This window comes from Panthera onca, chromosome C1, assembly GCF_046562875.1.
Source record: "Panthera onca isolate mPanOnc1 chromosome C1, mPanOnc1 haplotype 2, whole genome shotgun sequence".
In the NCBI taxonomy this organism is placed as follows: Eukaryota; Metazoa; Chordata; class Mammalia; order Carnivora; family Felidae; genus Panthera; species Panthera onca.
Window position 1 is genome coordinate 63,019,173 of NC_138346.1, and position 16,282 is coordinate 63,035,454.

Below are 16,282 nucleotides of genomic sequence, written 5' to 3' on the forward strand. Positions count from 1 at the left end.
ATAAACTGATATAGCCCTTCTGGAGAAAACTCTGAAAGCATGCATTAAGATGCTTTAAAAAGGTGACCAGTTCATTCCATTTCTAAGTACATCATATTTAATAATCATGTTCAGATCATCTCCCATCTCCCACCACTAACACATCCACCCAAAAACATCCCATGTGCATGTTGATTTACTACTTGATAATCTTTTGAGTCTGTCATCCATATGCATAAATTGACATAATACTATCTACTTCCTAGTACTGTGAAAGAAGCAAATGGAATAATGTTTGTAAAATGCTCTATATCATAGTCTAGCACTATGTCTTAACACGCACTTAGTTGAGTGCTCCAGAGTCATGGCCAGACTCATGCAGTAACCTAAAGTTGCCACTAGATGGGGATTTTACAACTTACTTGTGCTGTTAGGAAGGCAAAAATTAGTAAGGTGCTAGAAATGTGCCATCCCTTTAACCAATCTATCTGTTATTAATCTAGTATTACTTGTTTAACTAGCCCTTTACATTTTCAAGAACCAAACAGCATTTAGAGCAATCATACAAAGAAAGTCAGCTATCAGGTAAAGTTCTTTTCATTGTTAATCCTTTAGTTTTATATTTTATAAGAGAATAGAAACAACAAAATAGCTAATTTTTTTTCATTAATTAATGGTCTTTCTTCTAGCTTACGTATCTAAAGTCTAACAAAGCTCTAGACATTCTTGCTTAAGAAACAATTAGAGCAAAATGGTAAAGAGTACTACTTCTGAAATCAGATGGATCTGTTTTCAAACTCATTTTCTACTTAAAGCTGTATGAACTTGAGCAAGTCACTCTATGCCAAACATTGTTCTTCACACTATGTTCTTCGCAATATATTCTTATCGAATCTTCATTACATCTCTTATAAAGTAAATAGTATCATCTCTTTCTTTCAGAAGTTATCTAACTTCTAGTTAAATAAACATTATTCTTTTTCTGAATATCTCTTTCTTTCAGAAGTTATTTAACTTCTAGTTCAATAAACATTATTCTCTTTCTGAAAGAGATGAGGGGCACCTGGGTGGCTCAATCGGTTAAGCGTCTGACTTTGGCTCAGGTCACAATCTTGCGGTCTGGGAGTTCAAGCCCCCCATTAGGCTCTGTGCTAACAGCTCAGAGCCTGGAGCCTGCTGCAGATTCTGTGTCTCCCTCTCTCTCTGCCCTTCCCCTGCTCATGCTGTCTCTCTTTCTGTCACTCAAAAATAAATAAACATTTTTTAAAATTTTAAGAGAAAGAGATGGTAGTATCTACTTTATAAGAGATGCAATGAAGATTAGATAAGAATATAATGCAAAGAATATAGTGTGAATAACAATGTTTGACATAGTGTGGGTGCTCCTCAAGAGAATGTCTTATTTAGGAACTAAATACTCCCTTAACTGAGGAACTACTCTCTCAGATTCTACCAGGACAATATAAGCTTGTTTTCTCTCTGTTCTCTTCACTTCTTAGGTTAAGAGAACCATAACACATTGTAATCTTAACCTCCAAAGCTGGAAATTAAACTACTGTCTAGAAACAATGAGTTCTCATCATCAGAGATAAACATAACCCCAGCTTCATAATTCAGTTTCATCCTAAATACAGTCCTCCCAAAATACTGATCTTTTCACATTAACATCATATCAACCTCCCTGCTGAATCGCTGTCTTTTATTGGTTTATATGATACTGTGTTCCTCTGGTTTTTCTCCTCACCCTTATCTCTGATGCCAAATGTTAGTTCTTTCTTCAGGGTCCATTTCTCTTCTCCTCCTACTTGATCTTATCCCATCCCCCAGTGATGAACACCATCTACATTACCAAGGGTCTAAAACTTATAACCTTAGTCCAGAATTCTCTTTTGAGCACAAGACTAATTAGTCCTCATACTCATTACTCTCACAGCAACCTGTTATTTTCCTGTAGAGCACTTACAAAATGCATCTGTGTGTTTACCTACTTAATGTCTATCTCCCCAGTCAGACTGCCCCATGAGAACAAGAACCATACCTATATGGTTCAACACCAAAAACCCAAGAATCTAGATAGTGTCTAGGCCTAAGAAGAACATTCAACAAACATTTTTTCAGTGAATGACCAAATGAACCTCATATTATATAATAGTGTTTTTATAAATGCTATAGTGGAAATTAAAGTACAATGAAAACACAGAAACTAAAATCATAAACCTGACTGAAAAAACTTAAATGAGCAAATTATATACCATCTGAGTAGCATTTTCTAAGAGCTAATACTAATGGTTCTCCACTCTGGTTAGAATCACTGCCAAGGTCCTTCTGCACATCAAATCAAAATCTCTGGGGCTTGGGCATATGTATTTTTAAAGCTTCTCAGATGATTCTCATGTAAGACTAAGCAGAAAGAATAAGAGAGCATAAGCCAAAAAAGGGACTAACATGAACAAAAGCACAGGAATCAAGAAAAGACACTGCATGCACTATTCAGGGGCACCTGGTGGCTTAGTCGGTTAAGCCTCCAACTCTCGAACTTCAGCTCAGGTCATGATCTCACAGTTGTGAGATAGAGCCCCACGTGGAACTCTGCACTGGGTATGGAACCTACTTAAGATTCTCTCTCTCCCTCTCCTTCTGCCCCTCCCCCAAGTGTGTGCACACGTGTGTGTGCGCGCGCGCTTTCTCTCTCTCAAAAAAAAAAAAAAAAAAGAATGCTATTCAATCCAATGAAGACATGGAGATAGATAGAGGGGCATAGATGGAAGATGAATTATAAGAGACAAGTTAAGGGCAAATGATAGAGGATCTTTTCAAATTTGTTTTAATGTTTATTTATCTTTAAGAGACATAGATAGAGTGAGTTGGGAAGGGGCAGAGAAAAGGGGATACACAGAATCCAAAGCAGGCTCCAGGCTCTGAGCTGTCAGCTCAGAGCCTGACGTGGGGCTCAAACTCATGAACCATGAGATCATAACCTGAGCCGAAATCAGGTGCTCAACCGAGCCACTCAGGCGCCCCTATGATGGAGGATCTTATGTGTCTCTATAGGAAACACAGATGTCCCCTGTAGAAAGATGAGAACTTTTAATGATTTTTAAGCAAAGGAGAGATATGCACAGAGCTTAGAAAAGTAATTTAAGTATTGGGACAGATTAGAGTAGGTGGAATCTAAATTCAGAAGAACCAGTTAAGAAATTATCTTAACAACCTAGATTATTTTTAATATATGAAGAAATAAAACACAGGAAAGAAGTGGTAGGGAGAACTTCTGGAACAGAAGAGATATTTCATGGTATCTTATTATAGTCTGAACACAGCTGGCACAGCAGGGAGAGAAAGTATCCATGCTGGATAATTATATATTTTCAGACACCATTAAATGACATAAAGAACTCGGTATGGGCAGATGAATTTAGAAAGTTAGGGGCCTGAGAAAATTCATGTACCTATATAAGGAGATCCACATGAATAACCAGAGCTGTTGGAAATTTGAACCTGGCTACAGTAACAAAGTTGTAAGTCATGTGCATTTGGAGAGTAGCTGAAGTCATGAGATAAAATATAAATCTGCTTAAAGGAACCCATATATTTAACGAATATAATGGAGGAAAGCCTCATAATAACCCTGTGAAGAAGGGCAGACTTTAGTATTCCATTTCCATTTTCTTTTGTTTTGTTTTTTAAAAAATAAGGAAAAAGACTGAGACATTCAAATAGTTTTAAATGAGTTGACCAAGTGACTTAAGTAGAAAGAGGCAGAGCCAAAATCAGAATGTAGGGCTTCAAAATATTCCCACTATAAAATCTTGTCCAGCATGCTTACTGATACAGGTTGGCAGGTTGGTCTCCATGAGATCCATATGGCAAAATCTCATTCAAGTTCTTAGTTTAGTAGGGTCAGGGAATTCCATTTTTCTGGATTATCCAAGGATTCAGGAGACCCATCAAACCAATACTTTAAAATGCAAAGGTAAAATATATATTTGTACACAAAGACACACACACATGCAATTACAAGTGATCATTTTCTTATCCTAGAATTTAAGAATTTATGTTGCTGCTATGCTACTCTTAAGATTCCTTTCATAAACAATTGGAAGCTGAATGACATGTGTACTAATTTTGTGCTTGGAATCTTAAAAATGGAAACTGTCTTGAGAACTATTCTCATTCCTTGAAAGACAAGAAACATCAGGCAATTAATTGATAATGGGTAAAATGAAGCAATGAAAATGAATGTGGAGACTTACAAAGCTGCAAGGCTATATACATGGTAAGGGAAGGCTGCAAAGATCTGAAAATATAATGAACTCCTACCTGTCTAATAATAATTACTGTCTCAGGTCAGCTTTCATAGACCTGAATTCACAATTAAACATTGTCCATTAGTATATATGAGTAAACAAACCAATGTTTTCACAAATATTTTTCTCAAATCACTTTTTTAAAGGTAAAGACAGAAATTAACAAAAATATTTCAACATACCCTAACTTTACAATGTGATAAGAGCCCCCACATTGGCTGTGCACAGGCCTCAAGTTCAGCAGCAAAGGCAGCATAGTAGGTCTGAGACTCAAATTCCACATGCTCATTTAGTTCTCGCTTGTTTAAGTTCATACCTTGCAAAAATTAAAGCAGATATAAACCTTGCCAAATGGAAGCAACTATTCATATTAAAAGTCAAGTAAAATACTTCTGAGTACCAAACACTTCAGTGCACACAAATGGCATAAATGGCACAGTATGTATAGAAATAAATAAATATTTAAAATAAAATAATCTAGTCTTTTTGGAAGTTTTTACAAGCTAGGTTTTCTTAGGAACACTTTGTGAATTGTCTCCTTTACAACATAACTGAATATGTTATATAAGAAAGTCAAAACTATTTTAACTGATGGTAACTGAAATTTTATGAAAGTGTTATAAATCTTTCTTGGAGAATAGATTAGAAATTTCCAGATTAACAGTTTAAAGTGCTAAAAAAAATTACACTCCTGTTTCCTTTTTAATAATTTGACATTTTTCATAACTCTGACATATTTTCATGAACACTTGATTAAAGTACTTAAAAATATTAAAATGAGACATTTCACGTGTAACCTGAATGGTATCTTATTATCTTTTAATTAGCTTATTTGATAGTTTTGCATTAGGCATTTTGTAAACTAAAAACTTAAAAAAAAGTAAAATTCATACCTTGAAAGAAGGATACAAAGTTCATCCATGTCACTAACAAACCATGGTCCTCCAAAAATCTCTTAGCCACACTTTGATGAGAAAGGATATTAATAAAATCACTGACAAGAGGCCAATAAGTGTTATTCTTCAGTAATGCTTCTCCACAGTTCACTACCACATGCAAACTATTTTCTTCATCTAAAACAGATACACACAGCCCAGCAATAAATAAGTTAAAAACAAAACAAAACAAAAACTTTATCAATGATACAGGTTATGTATCGGGACATCTAAATTCAAACTCCAGCCTGACATATGGTGTGTTACTTATACTCTGAATCAATTTCCCCATCTGTAAAATGGGGAAAAGACACATACCTTAAGGAAATTAAATGAAGCATTATCATAATACTTAGTACATCATTATAATAATTATACCACTTGTCTGACATATTACATGATACTGAGGTAGCTATATGTTCATAAAACCTTATTATTTTCTTGATTTTAACAACATAATGCAGTATCTTCAGTTCTAATCAGTAAAATATTTTTATTCTTAGATTAATCTTATTCCATCTTATCAAACAAATCTGTATAAGTGATATGCATTTAGTTACTTTCTTCTATTCAAAAAATACATATAGTTTTTTAGCAAACACGGTGTTTTGAAAATGAAAGATACACACATAAATAAACTTCTTAAGCCTTTAAAAAAATCTTCAAGGTTTAAATACATTATTGTGGGTGGAGAAAGATTAGGCATGTACAAAACCTTTACTATTAGAAGTTACAGCATATATGCATTAGCTCTCTTAACCTGTTCCAACTTAACTGATTCACTGGACAAACGAGCTCCCCATTCCTACTATAAAACATACTAATACCCCAAGATTTTTTAGCATTTCTTAGGCAGTTACTTTTTTGTCTCTCAAAAGCTTTGTAATACCTCTCTTTATGCATTCATATTTCATCAGTTTATATATATTTAATTCAAATTTTATAATAAGAACATTTAACATGAACAGAAACAAAAACTGACTGGATAAGCATATATGCTAAAAAATCTTGGAGAAAAATCATAAAAATCTAGGATTTTACACTCAGATGGATTCACAAAGATCTTTATGTTCTAACTTTAAAGAAAATGAAACTGGAAACCACAGATGATGCTTTGCACAAGTGGTACATGTAAGAAAGATGAGGGAGAACTCCAGTCAATGAAACTGTAACTTAAAAATGCTTTGCCCAGGGGCGCCTGGGTGGCTCAGTCAGTTGAGCGTCCGACTTCAGCTCAGGTCATGATCTCACAGTCTGTGAGTTTGAGCCCCGCATCGCGCTCTGTGCTGACAGCTCGGAGCCTGGAACCTGCTTCAGATTCTGTGTCTCCCTCTCTCTCTGCCCCTCCCCTGCTCATGCTCTGTCTCTCTCTGTCTCAAAAATAAATAAAAACATTTAAAAATAATAATAAATAAATTTAAAAATGCTTTGCCCAAAATTAACAGATTGGAGAATGAACGTGCATCTCTGTGTTTTTAGTTAAAAATGCACTGTTTAATACATGCATGTAACCTGTTTTAATGTTTCCTCACTTTAACCAAGTTTTTCAACTAACCATCTACTTGTCAAACTCATCAGTGAAGAGGTTTCTACAGCACTTCTTAATTTCCATACATTAAATTTAGGTTTCAGTCCATGAAATTATTTTACTCAACTCTTAACTTACAACAATATACAAGAACAGGACCTGCGAAGTTAAGTATGCTCTCTTTCAGTGCCTCTCAATAGGACGAGAGAGGGTGTAACTGAATGAAGGAGTGGGGGGTAAGAGGGCGATTACAAATCATCCACACCTGAGATTAGAAAGCCCTCCCTGACTACTACCGCCATCACCATGGGCTATAATAGGAAAAGTAAGAAATCATAAGAACAAATACAGCTAGAAAAGACTCTCCTGAGGAAGCGATGTTAAACTAAGATCTACAGAATGAAGGAGGAATTAGAATAAGCCAAATAAACTAGGGATGGGAGAGGCAATGGTGTTCTAGGTAGAGGAAGCAATATAAAAAAGGATGGAATCACTGGGACAAAGAATGCAGAAGACGGGTGGTGGCACAAATGACGCCAGAGGGCCTTATAAAGCAGCTTCAGGAGTCTGGAGTTCATGTGAAGAGAATGGCAAGCCACTGGGGGTAGGGTTGAGAGATGGGGACATGATCAGATGTGCAGTATAGAAAGTAACTCAAGGAAGGTGGTGACGGCTACTAGTATGAAGCCTAGAGATGACGATGGCTTGAACTATGGTGGTGGCATGAAGATGTAAAGATGAAGAGAAGTGGCTATTGTAAGGTGTTTACAAGGTTAAAATGACAGATTCGGTGATGCTCATTATACTACAAGGAGTAAAAAGTCAAAAATGACTCCTAGGTTTTTAGATGAGGCAGCTGTGTAAGTAGTTGGACAGGGGTACTAAAACACACACTGTGTACTCACATACACATATAAATACACACATTCACACACATGCACACACACACACAATAATAGAAAAGAAGCAGGCTTGATAGAGAGAGAAAGAGTTCTTGGTGTGGACATCGTGGGTTTGAGGTACACAATTGGATGTTTGAGACATCCAAAGAATATAGCACAATAAACAGTTTGATGTGCAGAACAGATTGATCTGGGATTATTACCAATTGCAGACACTCCCATAGTTATGCAACATATGGTTTTAAGTTCCTATTTTACACAGACTGTTTCATAATACAAATTGTAAAATTTCAGGGACATCAATAGTTATGTTTGGAATTACAAAGCAGTATGGTGTAGAAATGAATACAACAGAGTAAAAGTGTAAAGTAGGGATTGCATACTACTAGAGGCTTTTTCCTTTTAATCTTCAACTATTGCTGTGGCCATGTGAATTCTCATTATATGAGCGTCTATTTACTAACAATATATACAAAATTTTAAAACAGTGTCTAACGAAAATTTATGAAAAAGCCAGATAGATCTATTTAAAAATAAAAACAAAGTACAAGGATCCTGTTGTAATATCTGTAGCAAGTTACAGGTAGTTCAAAATATTTAAAGCCCGTTCCAATACTCGATGTAAAAACAGGAAAGTTTATGGTGTTTTTAGAAGACCATCAAGCAGGTATCATGAAATGTTATGCTACGTTGGAATAAAACACCATGAGATCTAAAGATAATATTAGGCCTTGGCTTAGAAATAATGTAATTTACTGCTAGAAAAAATACACTTGTATTTAAAGATCTTAGCAATGCTACTGATAGCTATTTAGCTTCTAGAAAATTCAATTTGTGTTGAATTTCCAAGACAGATTAACTGCATTAGAAGGGAAGTATATACAGAAAGCAAAATAAGACTTTGCAATATGAGTTCATAAAATATGGGTAAAGTAAGAAGAACAAAGATACCAAGACAAAGTGCCAAAAAACACCAATGTTGACAGGACAAGCTGAAGAGTTCTGGGCCACAGAAAGAATACACAATCAACAGTGTGAAATGCTACTGAAAATTAGGAAAGATAAGGTCGAAAGAGTGGCCATGGGTTTCCCCATCATGTAGGTCATGGAAAGGGTGACCATATAATTTATTGTATAAACTGGGACTCTTTTGAGAGTAAAAGGGATTGTGTGAATAACTACATCACAACAACAGACATTACTTGGAATTGTTCTGGGGAAAGTAGGACATGCAACCACTGGAGTCACGGACAATTTTGGAGAGATCAACAGAATGATAGGAGTGGACACTAGACACTAGACCTCTAGTCAGTAACTGAGCGCCTGAAAAGGAAACAAACAAACTCTTTCAGGAAATCTGGCTGCAGAAAAAATATGAGACAGATCCAAACACATCTTCTCAAACATTCTTCCTTGAAGATCAAGTGCAAACTATATATAATAAGCACAGCTAAACCACTTAGTCAAGAAAACAGACCCCAGATTCTTTTCAAAAGAGCAGATACTTCTAAATTTTAATTTTTCTAGTCTATAAAATAAAAATACTTTTTGTGAAAAGTCCTTCTGTAAATAAATAATTCTATATACAAGAATATGACTGATATGATATTAGATACTGAACTGAATGATGATAGATACTATTTCAAAAGAGAACAAACAATACATGTAATGTATGTAACTAAATCTCAGAAAGAAAGGGTCATCTTACATGAAGATAGAAAAACTATAATACAAAGCAGCTGTTAAATTTTCCTTTAAAAAAAGTAAAGAGATATATTGCTTAATGTAAATAATGTATTATGCTCCCACTATACCCACAATGGAAGACAGAATCACAGAGTGGGCAAAAGAATGGGTGTAAGTCAAACACCCAGACTTACTACTTACAGCTGTAAAACCACAGATGATTGACTTTAACTCCCTAAGCCACAGTTCCCTCACCTATAAAATGGAAAAAACCAAAATCTACTTCTTAGAACTACTAATGGTTAAATGACATAATATAAAGAAAAAGAGCATAGCATATAGTGAGTGCTTAAAAGATGGTAGCTATCATATTAGCTAGCTATTATTAGTATATATAAGGCACTGTACCCTGCACTGAGCATATATCAATTTTCAGGCTATGATATCACAGGAGAATACAGACAGACTATCAGAATAGAGAGAAAATAGGAGCTGATATGCAAAAGAAGGTAACAGTGGAACAAGGCAAGTTTCAACTACAAGATCTCTCTTCCAGAGAAAATGGAAAAGTCCTGAGATTTAATCTGAGGTACTGTTTGTTGTTAAAGTTTAGGTCCACATGCCAACAAGTGAAGACACACTGCTATCGATATTGACCTGCCTTGTTTCATGGTTAAGGGCAGATTCTGACATCAGGAGATATGAAGTCCTTGGCTCTGTCATTTACTAGCTGGCTTATCTATGGTAAATGACTTAACTTCTCTAAGACTCAATTTAACTCATCTATAAAGTGGGGAAAATAATAATACCAGTCTCAGAAAAGAGTTCCAAAGCTTAACTGAGACAACATATGAATGGTATTAACACAGCGCCTCATACATAGCAAATACTCAAATAATATAAATTATTACAGGAAGGCAAAGTTAAGATGAAAGACCACAGTGAAATGAGAATAGGAGGAGGCCCCAGAGACATTACGGCAGTTTGAGGAATATCAACCATATAGTGGGCACAAAAGAAAAAAACTAAAGACCTCACTATGGGAAAACAAAAAAAGGCAATATTTATTTCAATTTTTAAATTATAAAACTATAGGCATATAAAAATGTGTAAGGCTGATAGTTAAACTTATAATAAAAAAACAGGAACATGTGCAATAAAGAAATGGTTAAATTATGGTGAAGTCATATGATATTAATACCTGCAATCATTAAAAACCATGTTCCCAACACGTACACTATGGTAGTGTATTTTTAAAGTATTGTACCATATATTAAAGTATTATTTCTATCTGTAAATACACTCCTATCACACAAAAAGACAGAAAAGAAATATCCCCAAATGTTAACAGCTGTTTGTAAATAACTAAGCTATAACTAATTTTAAAGTTTGTCTTTAAACTTTGCTGAAAATTTTCAAAAAAATTCTTTAACAAAGATGTATAATTTTACAATATTTTTAAAGTTATTTTAAGCATATAAGGAGGTTTTTAAGACTAGTTACACAAAGTATACCAATAATAAAACTGGTGAAATAATTCTGAGTTTACCTTGTAGCTCACTTTTAATAAGGCAACTTTCCATCATGTATAATAGCACAGTGACCATAATATCCAGCAGCTGACATTCTTCTGTCACCTGTCTGGCTAGCTCTTCATTGCTGAACAACTGAACACTAATATGCACAATTCTGTTAGACATTGTGTCGGATTCATGACTCTTCTTCAGTGTTTTCATAATGAAAGCATAATGCTGAACAAAAGTTTTTGTAAAAGCAACCTGTAAATTTTTTTAAATAGGGGGAAAAAAACACAATAGTTTAGAGTTTTACAACACATTTTCCAATACATTATGTTAGCATTTTAAAGCTATTATTAGCTTGTGATGACGCCCAAGATAATTTTAAAAGTAATTTTAATGATGATGGTAGTCACATTCTTTTTTTTTTTTTTTTTTTGGAACATTAGCAAAATACTTGGATGGTTAAAAAAAATTTAATTACCATTTTAAATCATTAAATTTTAGAGCAATTATAAATACCATGATTTAAAAATACAAATTTTCACTTTGCTTACAAATAATATCAATTAGCTAATGTCAAAATAGGTGTCACTGTTTTGTTTAACAACAAAATATAAAGTCTCAGCTAAAAACCATACCAGAGGATGTAATATAACTAAAAAACAAGCGTGTCAATGTGATTACTCCAAAAGAAATGTATTCCCCTATTTGATTGGAAAGCTGACCACTACATGACTAAATAAATACTCTTTCTGGGCAGCTGGGTGACTCAGTCGGTTAAGCATCCGACTCTTGGTTTCGGCTCAGATCATGATCTCACAGTTTGTGAATTTGAGCCCCGCATCATGCTTGGGGTTCTCTCTCTCTCAAAAAAAATCAATGAACTTAAAAAAATTATTAAAAATAAAAAAAAAAAAACTCTGTGTAACATGTACATTTCCTCTTGTTTTCTTAACTGGGTATAATGACACAAAACAATGGCATTATTCATTAAAGTTTAACTCCCAAAGAGGCTTTATTATCTAAACCATAAGAAGAACTACAGCAATCAATCAATCAATGAAAAACAATAACAACAACTACTACTACTACAACATAATTTATTTTCTTTTCATGCATGCAGTTGTGTCACTTTGCCATAACTACATGGTAGTCACAGGTGTGGGTCCACACCTTCTGGGACTAGAGCCTTCAATACCTACATGCATATATAGGTCAATACCTGTTCTGTCTTTAACAGTATGGCTAGCAATTACTAACCCCACGATTTTCCCAAACCTAACCCCACAATACATTTTTTTAAGTAATCACTACACCCAACATGGGGCTTGAACTCATGACGCCAAGATCAAGCATGCTCTACCAACTGAGCCAGCCAAGTGCCCCTCTAACCCCACAATCCAAATTCAGTTGCCCCCTTAAACATTCTCATAGCACCTTGTGCCTCTCCTTTAGAGAACTTACTACAATTTGTAACTACACATTTACTTGTGCAATTATGTCTTTGTCCCCCAGCATTCTCTTTGGACCAAGTTCCATGTAGAAAGACTATCCTTAGGAATTCTGCTCTGTAAAGCTGCTTTGCCTCAGAGCTATGATCCTGTGCTTTTTGTGCAAACCCTGTTTGACAACGAAAGAAGCTAATGCTTTTTATTAGTGTTATATCAGTCCTCAAAGCTACAATAAAATAAGCCACAGCTGAGAAACACACCAAAAAGATTTTTCATAATGAAAAGGCAAAGAAAGGAGAGCAAAGTTCAGAAAGAAAGGGAAAAAATGTAGATACCTTATACTCTTGATCTGGAAGCATGTTGAGTAAGAAAGTTACCATCTTCTGAGGGAATTCATACTTTATAGTCCAAAACAACAGTTCTTCTAGAAAACTTTTATGTTTCAAAACATCCATTATAGATTGATCTACATAAAAAAAGAAAACTTATCACCTAATGATTTAAGTTGTTCATCTCATTTAAACCTTACTATAATTAATAATCCATCAACCTCAAACACCTGAATGTATATAAATTAAGGATACCTTTTCATTAATTCAATAATGCTGACATCATCAATTCAGATTTCTATAATCTCCATAGTATAAAATAGCAAAATACTCAATCTTTATGTTTTAATAGGAAGCAGGTACTAGAAAAATAAGTAATTATTTCTCCTTAAACATAAGCACTTTATCTAAAATTTATTAAGATTCAAAATAATTATGGAACAGTCATGGTACTGAATATTTACAGTAACAACAATTTTAAGCTAAAAACAAAATATCAAAGCCAGAAAGCCAAAAATTATTACATCTTTTGATTTTTAATTTTTAGAGAAAGGGGGAGAAATTTTTATAGAATTCAATAATTTATTTCTTTAAAATTGTTCTTCATAAATAAAATACTAACTTTCCTGCAGGAAATAATTACTAATGTATTGTTTACTCTAGTATATGGAATCACTCACTTTTTTTCCAGAAAGAATATACCAGAACAAGTATAAAGAGTGTTATACATGCTTACTTGCACTGCACTCAAGATGCCCTCTTCATGCACAGAAGAAACAGAGAATGGGTGGTGCCCCCTGGGGTGCCTGGGTGGCTCAGTGATTTCAACTCAGGTTGAACTCTTGATTTCAGCTCAGGTTATGAACTCACGGTTCCTGAGATTGAGCCTCGTGTCCAGCTCTACACTAACAATGTGGAGCCTGCTTGGAAATCTCTCTCCCTCTCTCTGCCCCCCTCCTCAAAAATAAACAAACATGAAAGACAGAAAGAAAATGGATGCCCCTTTTATTTGTGTGTGTTTATTTACTTATTTTAAGAGAGAGAGAGAGACAGAGAGCAAATGAGCAGGTGAGGGGCAGAGAGAGAATCCCAAGCAGGTTCCATGCCATGAGCGTGGAGCTCCACACGGGGCTCGACCTCACCATGCGAGAGATCATGACCTGAGCTAAAATCAAGCATCAGACACTTAACCAACTGAGCCACCCCGGCACCCCTGGATGCCCCATTTAGATAAAAATATTCAAAAAAGGATAAAATTATCTATTAGACAGCCAATTTCTATGGTGAAGTGCTACTCACTCCTTGAGAGCTACTTTGTCTCCTGCTAATCTCTGCATCCTTGCCACACTTAGTCAACAGAAAGGTCTCAGTGGGTATATAATGAACTGAATATTTTAATACTTTGGTTATTTCTTTCTCTCACTTTCTCTAATTTCTTTCCCTGAAAAAGAACAAGAAAATTCTACTGATTTTTGCTGGAGCCAATAATCTTGGGCTACTGCTCTGGATCATCAGGTCCACATAAGCACATTTCAGAGGACATAGCAAGTGTCAATGGAATGGGTTGGTTCAGTTATGATGCTTACACAGGGACTAGAGTTAGATGAGAGATTTAAAAATAATAAAATTACATGCACTAAAATACTCAGGAATGACCCGAACTACATTATAGTTCAAGTTGTCTTACAGAGTAATCTTGGAGCATTAAGTTGTCTTACAGAGTAATCTTGGAGCATTTTTCAACTGGCCCTGCCTCAGTGGTACAGTTCTATTATTTAGTAATGTGGTCACACCACATCTACTCAGCTCATAGGTATGCAAATGTAACAGTACGCTCAATACACATGCCATCAACAAGCATGTCATCGCTCTCTTGATTCTTCTATAAAATATTCTAGGCTTAACAGGCTTGAATCAGTACTTACTAGACATAACTTTAACCCAGTTTTTTCATTAATAATTGGTAACCCAATATTTTCAGAATACAATTTCATTATTCTGGAGACACTACAATTTTAACTACAGAAAAGCAAAAGTTATGTCCCAATCCCCCAACTCCCTTTCACTGTGCCTTTAGTATAAGCAATATGTAACAGGGATAAAAATATAAATACAATTATACTACATATCCCCTTAGTGGAAACTACTTAATCCTTTATTTTCTAAATCTCAGAATTTTCTACTTGTAAAACCAAAATCTCTTCCTCCTGAACTAGATCATTCACAGGATGACAATGATTTAAAAATAGAAATAAACCAGTCTTGCAAAAACTGAGGTAAAATATATTCAAAAGCACACACTGACATACTCAAAGCCAAAAAAGCAATAAAATTAGGGCCCAAGTGAATCAGATGACAGGAATATGAGGATTAGAAATTAAAATTAGAATGTAACCCAGAGCATATTGCTGATGCCAATTTAATTCGCACAGTTCATTTAGCACTAACATGATTGAAAATTTTACAGGCTACCAAAAAAATTTAAAAACCTTCAAGGATAAGTGTTTCTAAAAATATTTACAAAGCTAAAAAAACTTGTGGTATTAATCTTAGAATTCACAGGACTCTGCAAGTTTGCATTTGTCAAAGGAAAGCCTGAAGCTACCATAATTATTATATGTCAAGTATTTAAAAAGAAAGATACGTTAACTTTGTTTTAAATAAATAAAGCAAGCCAAATGAACCAGAAAAGCTACGGCTTCTACTAAGATGAAAATAGCTACAGTTGTGTACAATTCAATTTTTTCATCTTCAGACAAAAAGCAAAGAAAAACCCCACAATGTCTTCATTGCAGTCGTTCTTAAAATAGATGATGTCAGTTTCTCCCAGATATTTAAAACATGTGTGGGGTGCCTGGGTGGCTCAGTCAGTTGAGTGTCAGACTTCAGCTCAGGTCATGATCTTGAGGTTCATGGGTTTGAGCCCCACGTTGGGCTCTGTGCTGACAGCTTAGAGCCTGGAGCCTGCTTAGGATTCTGTGTCTCCCTCTCTCTCTCCCTCCTCCCTCCCCCTCTTTCAAAAATAAACATTAAAAAAAAAAATGTAAAAAATTTTAACAAAAAAATAAAACGTGTGATGGGCTTTGTGTGCTATGTTATGGAAATGTGGTTAGAAATGCTTCCAGTAGTTATGTAGGACTACATATTTACGTTAAAATCTGGATTAAATTGTCATGACTTTTACAATGCCAAAACTACTTTAAGCCAAACTGAAAAAAAAAAAAAAAAATTTGAACAATCAGTTATGTGGTGGAAAATCTGTGGGTAAGGTAAAGGTTTTAGTTAAAACAGTGGAGTCCAGACTCTATAACTCAGGAACTCAATAATCTTGGCCAATAAACTTGGCCTTCTAGGCCTCAGTTTTCTCATCCTTAAAATTTAGGTTTTGAGAATACACAGTGAGTTTGTGTAGCACAGAGCTTCAACCTCTTGCCTATCATTACATATTTTCTTTTCAGCTCCCTTTCTAACCACTGAACCAAATTCTTACAAAAACTACACCACTCCCTGGACTACCAATATCTTCAAAAGCAACAATCATTTTTTGAAAACAGGGGTTCTACTAATTCAAATGGCTATTTCTTCCATGCACATAATTAGGGCAAAAATGATAACTGATCAAGTCTTAAATCTCTGTACTACTCC

The 16,282-nt window shown here is 34.8% G+C and overlaps 1 protein-coding gene across 1 annotated transcript in view; it reads right to left on the reverse strand.

The window, feature by feature from the left end:
- The window catches only part of UBR3 (ubiquitin protein ligase E3 component n-recognin 3), a 237,715-nt gene that overhangs the window by 146,626 nt on the left and 74,807 nt on the right, over positions 1-16,282 (reverse strand). The window contains exons 7-10 of the mRNA XM_081796370.1: positions 12,644-12,774; positions 10,887-11,115; positions 5,180-5,359; positions 4,469-4,602 (exon numbers count right to left, since the gene is read on the reverse strand). Of these exons, the coding sequence (XP_081652496.1) occupies positions 4,469-4,602; positions 5,180-5,359; positions 10,887-11,115; positions 12,644-12,774 (674 nt within the window). The remainder of the gene's footprint in view (positions 1-4,468; positions 4,603-5,179; positions 5,360-10,886; positions 11,116-12,643; positions 12,775-16,282) is intronic.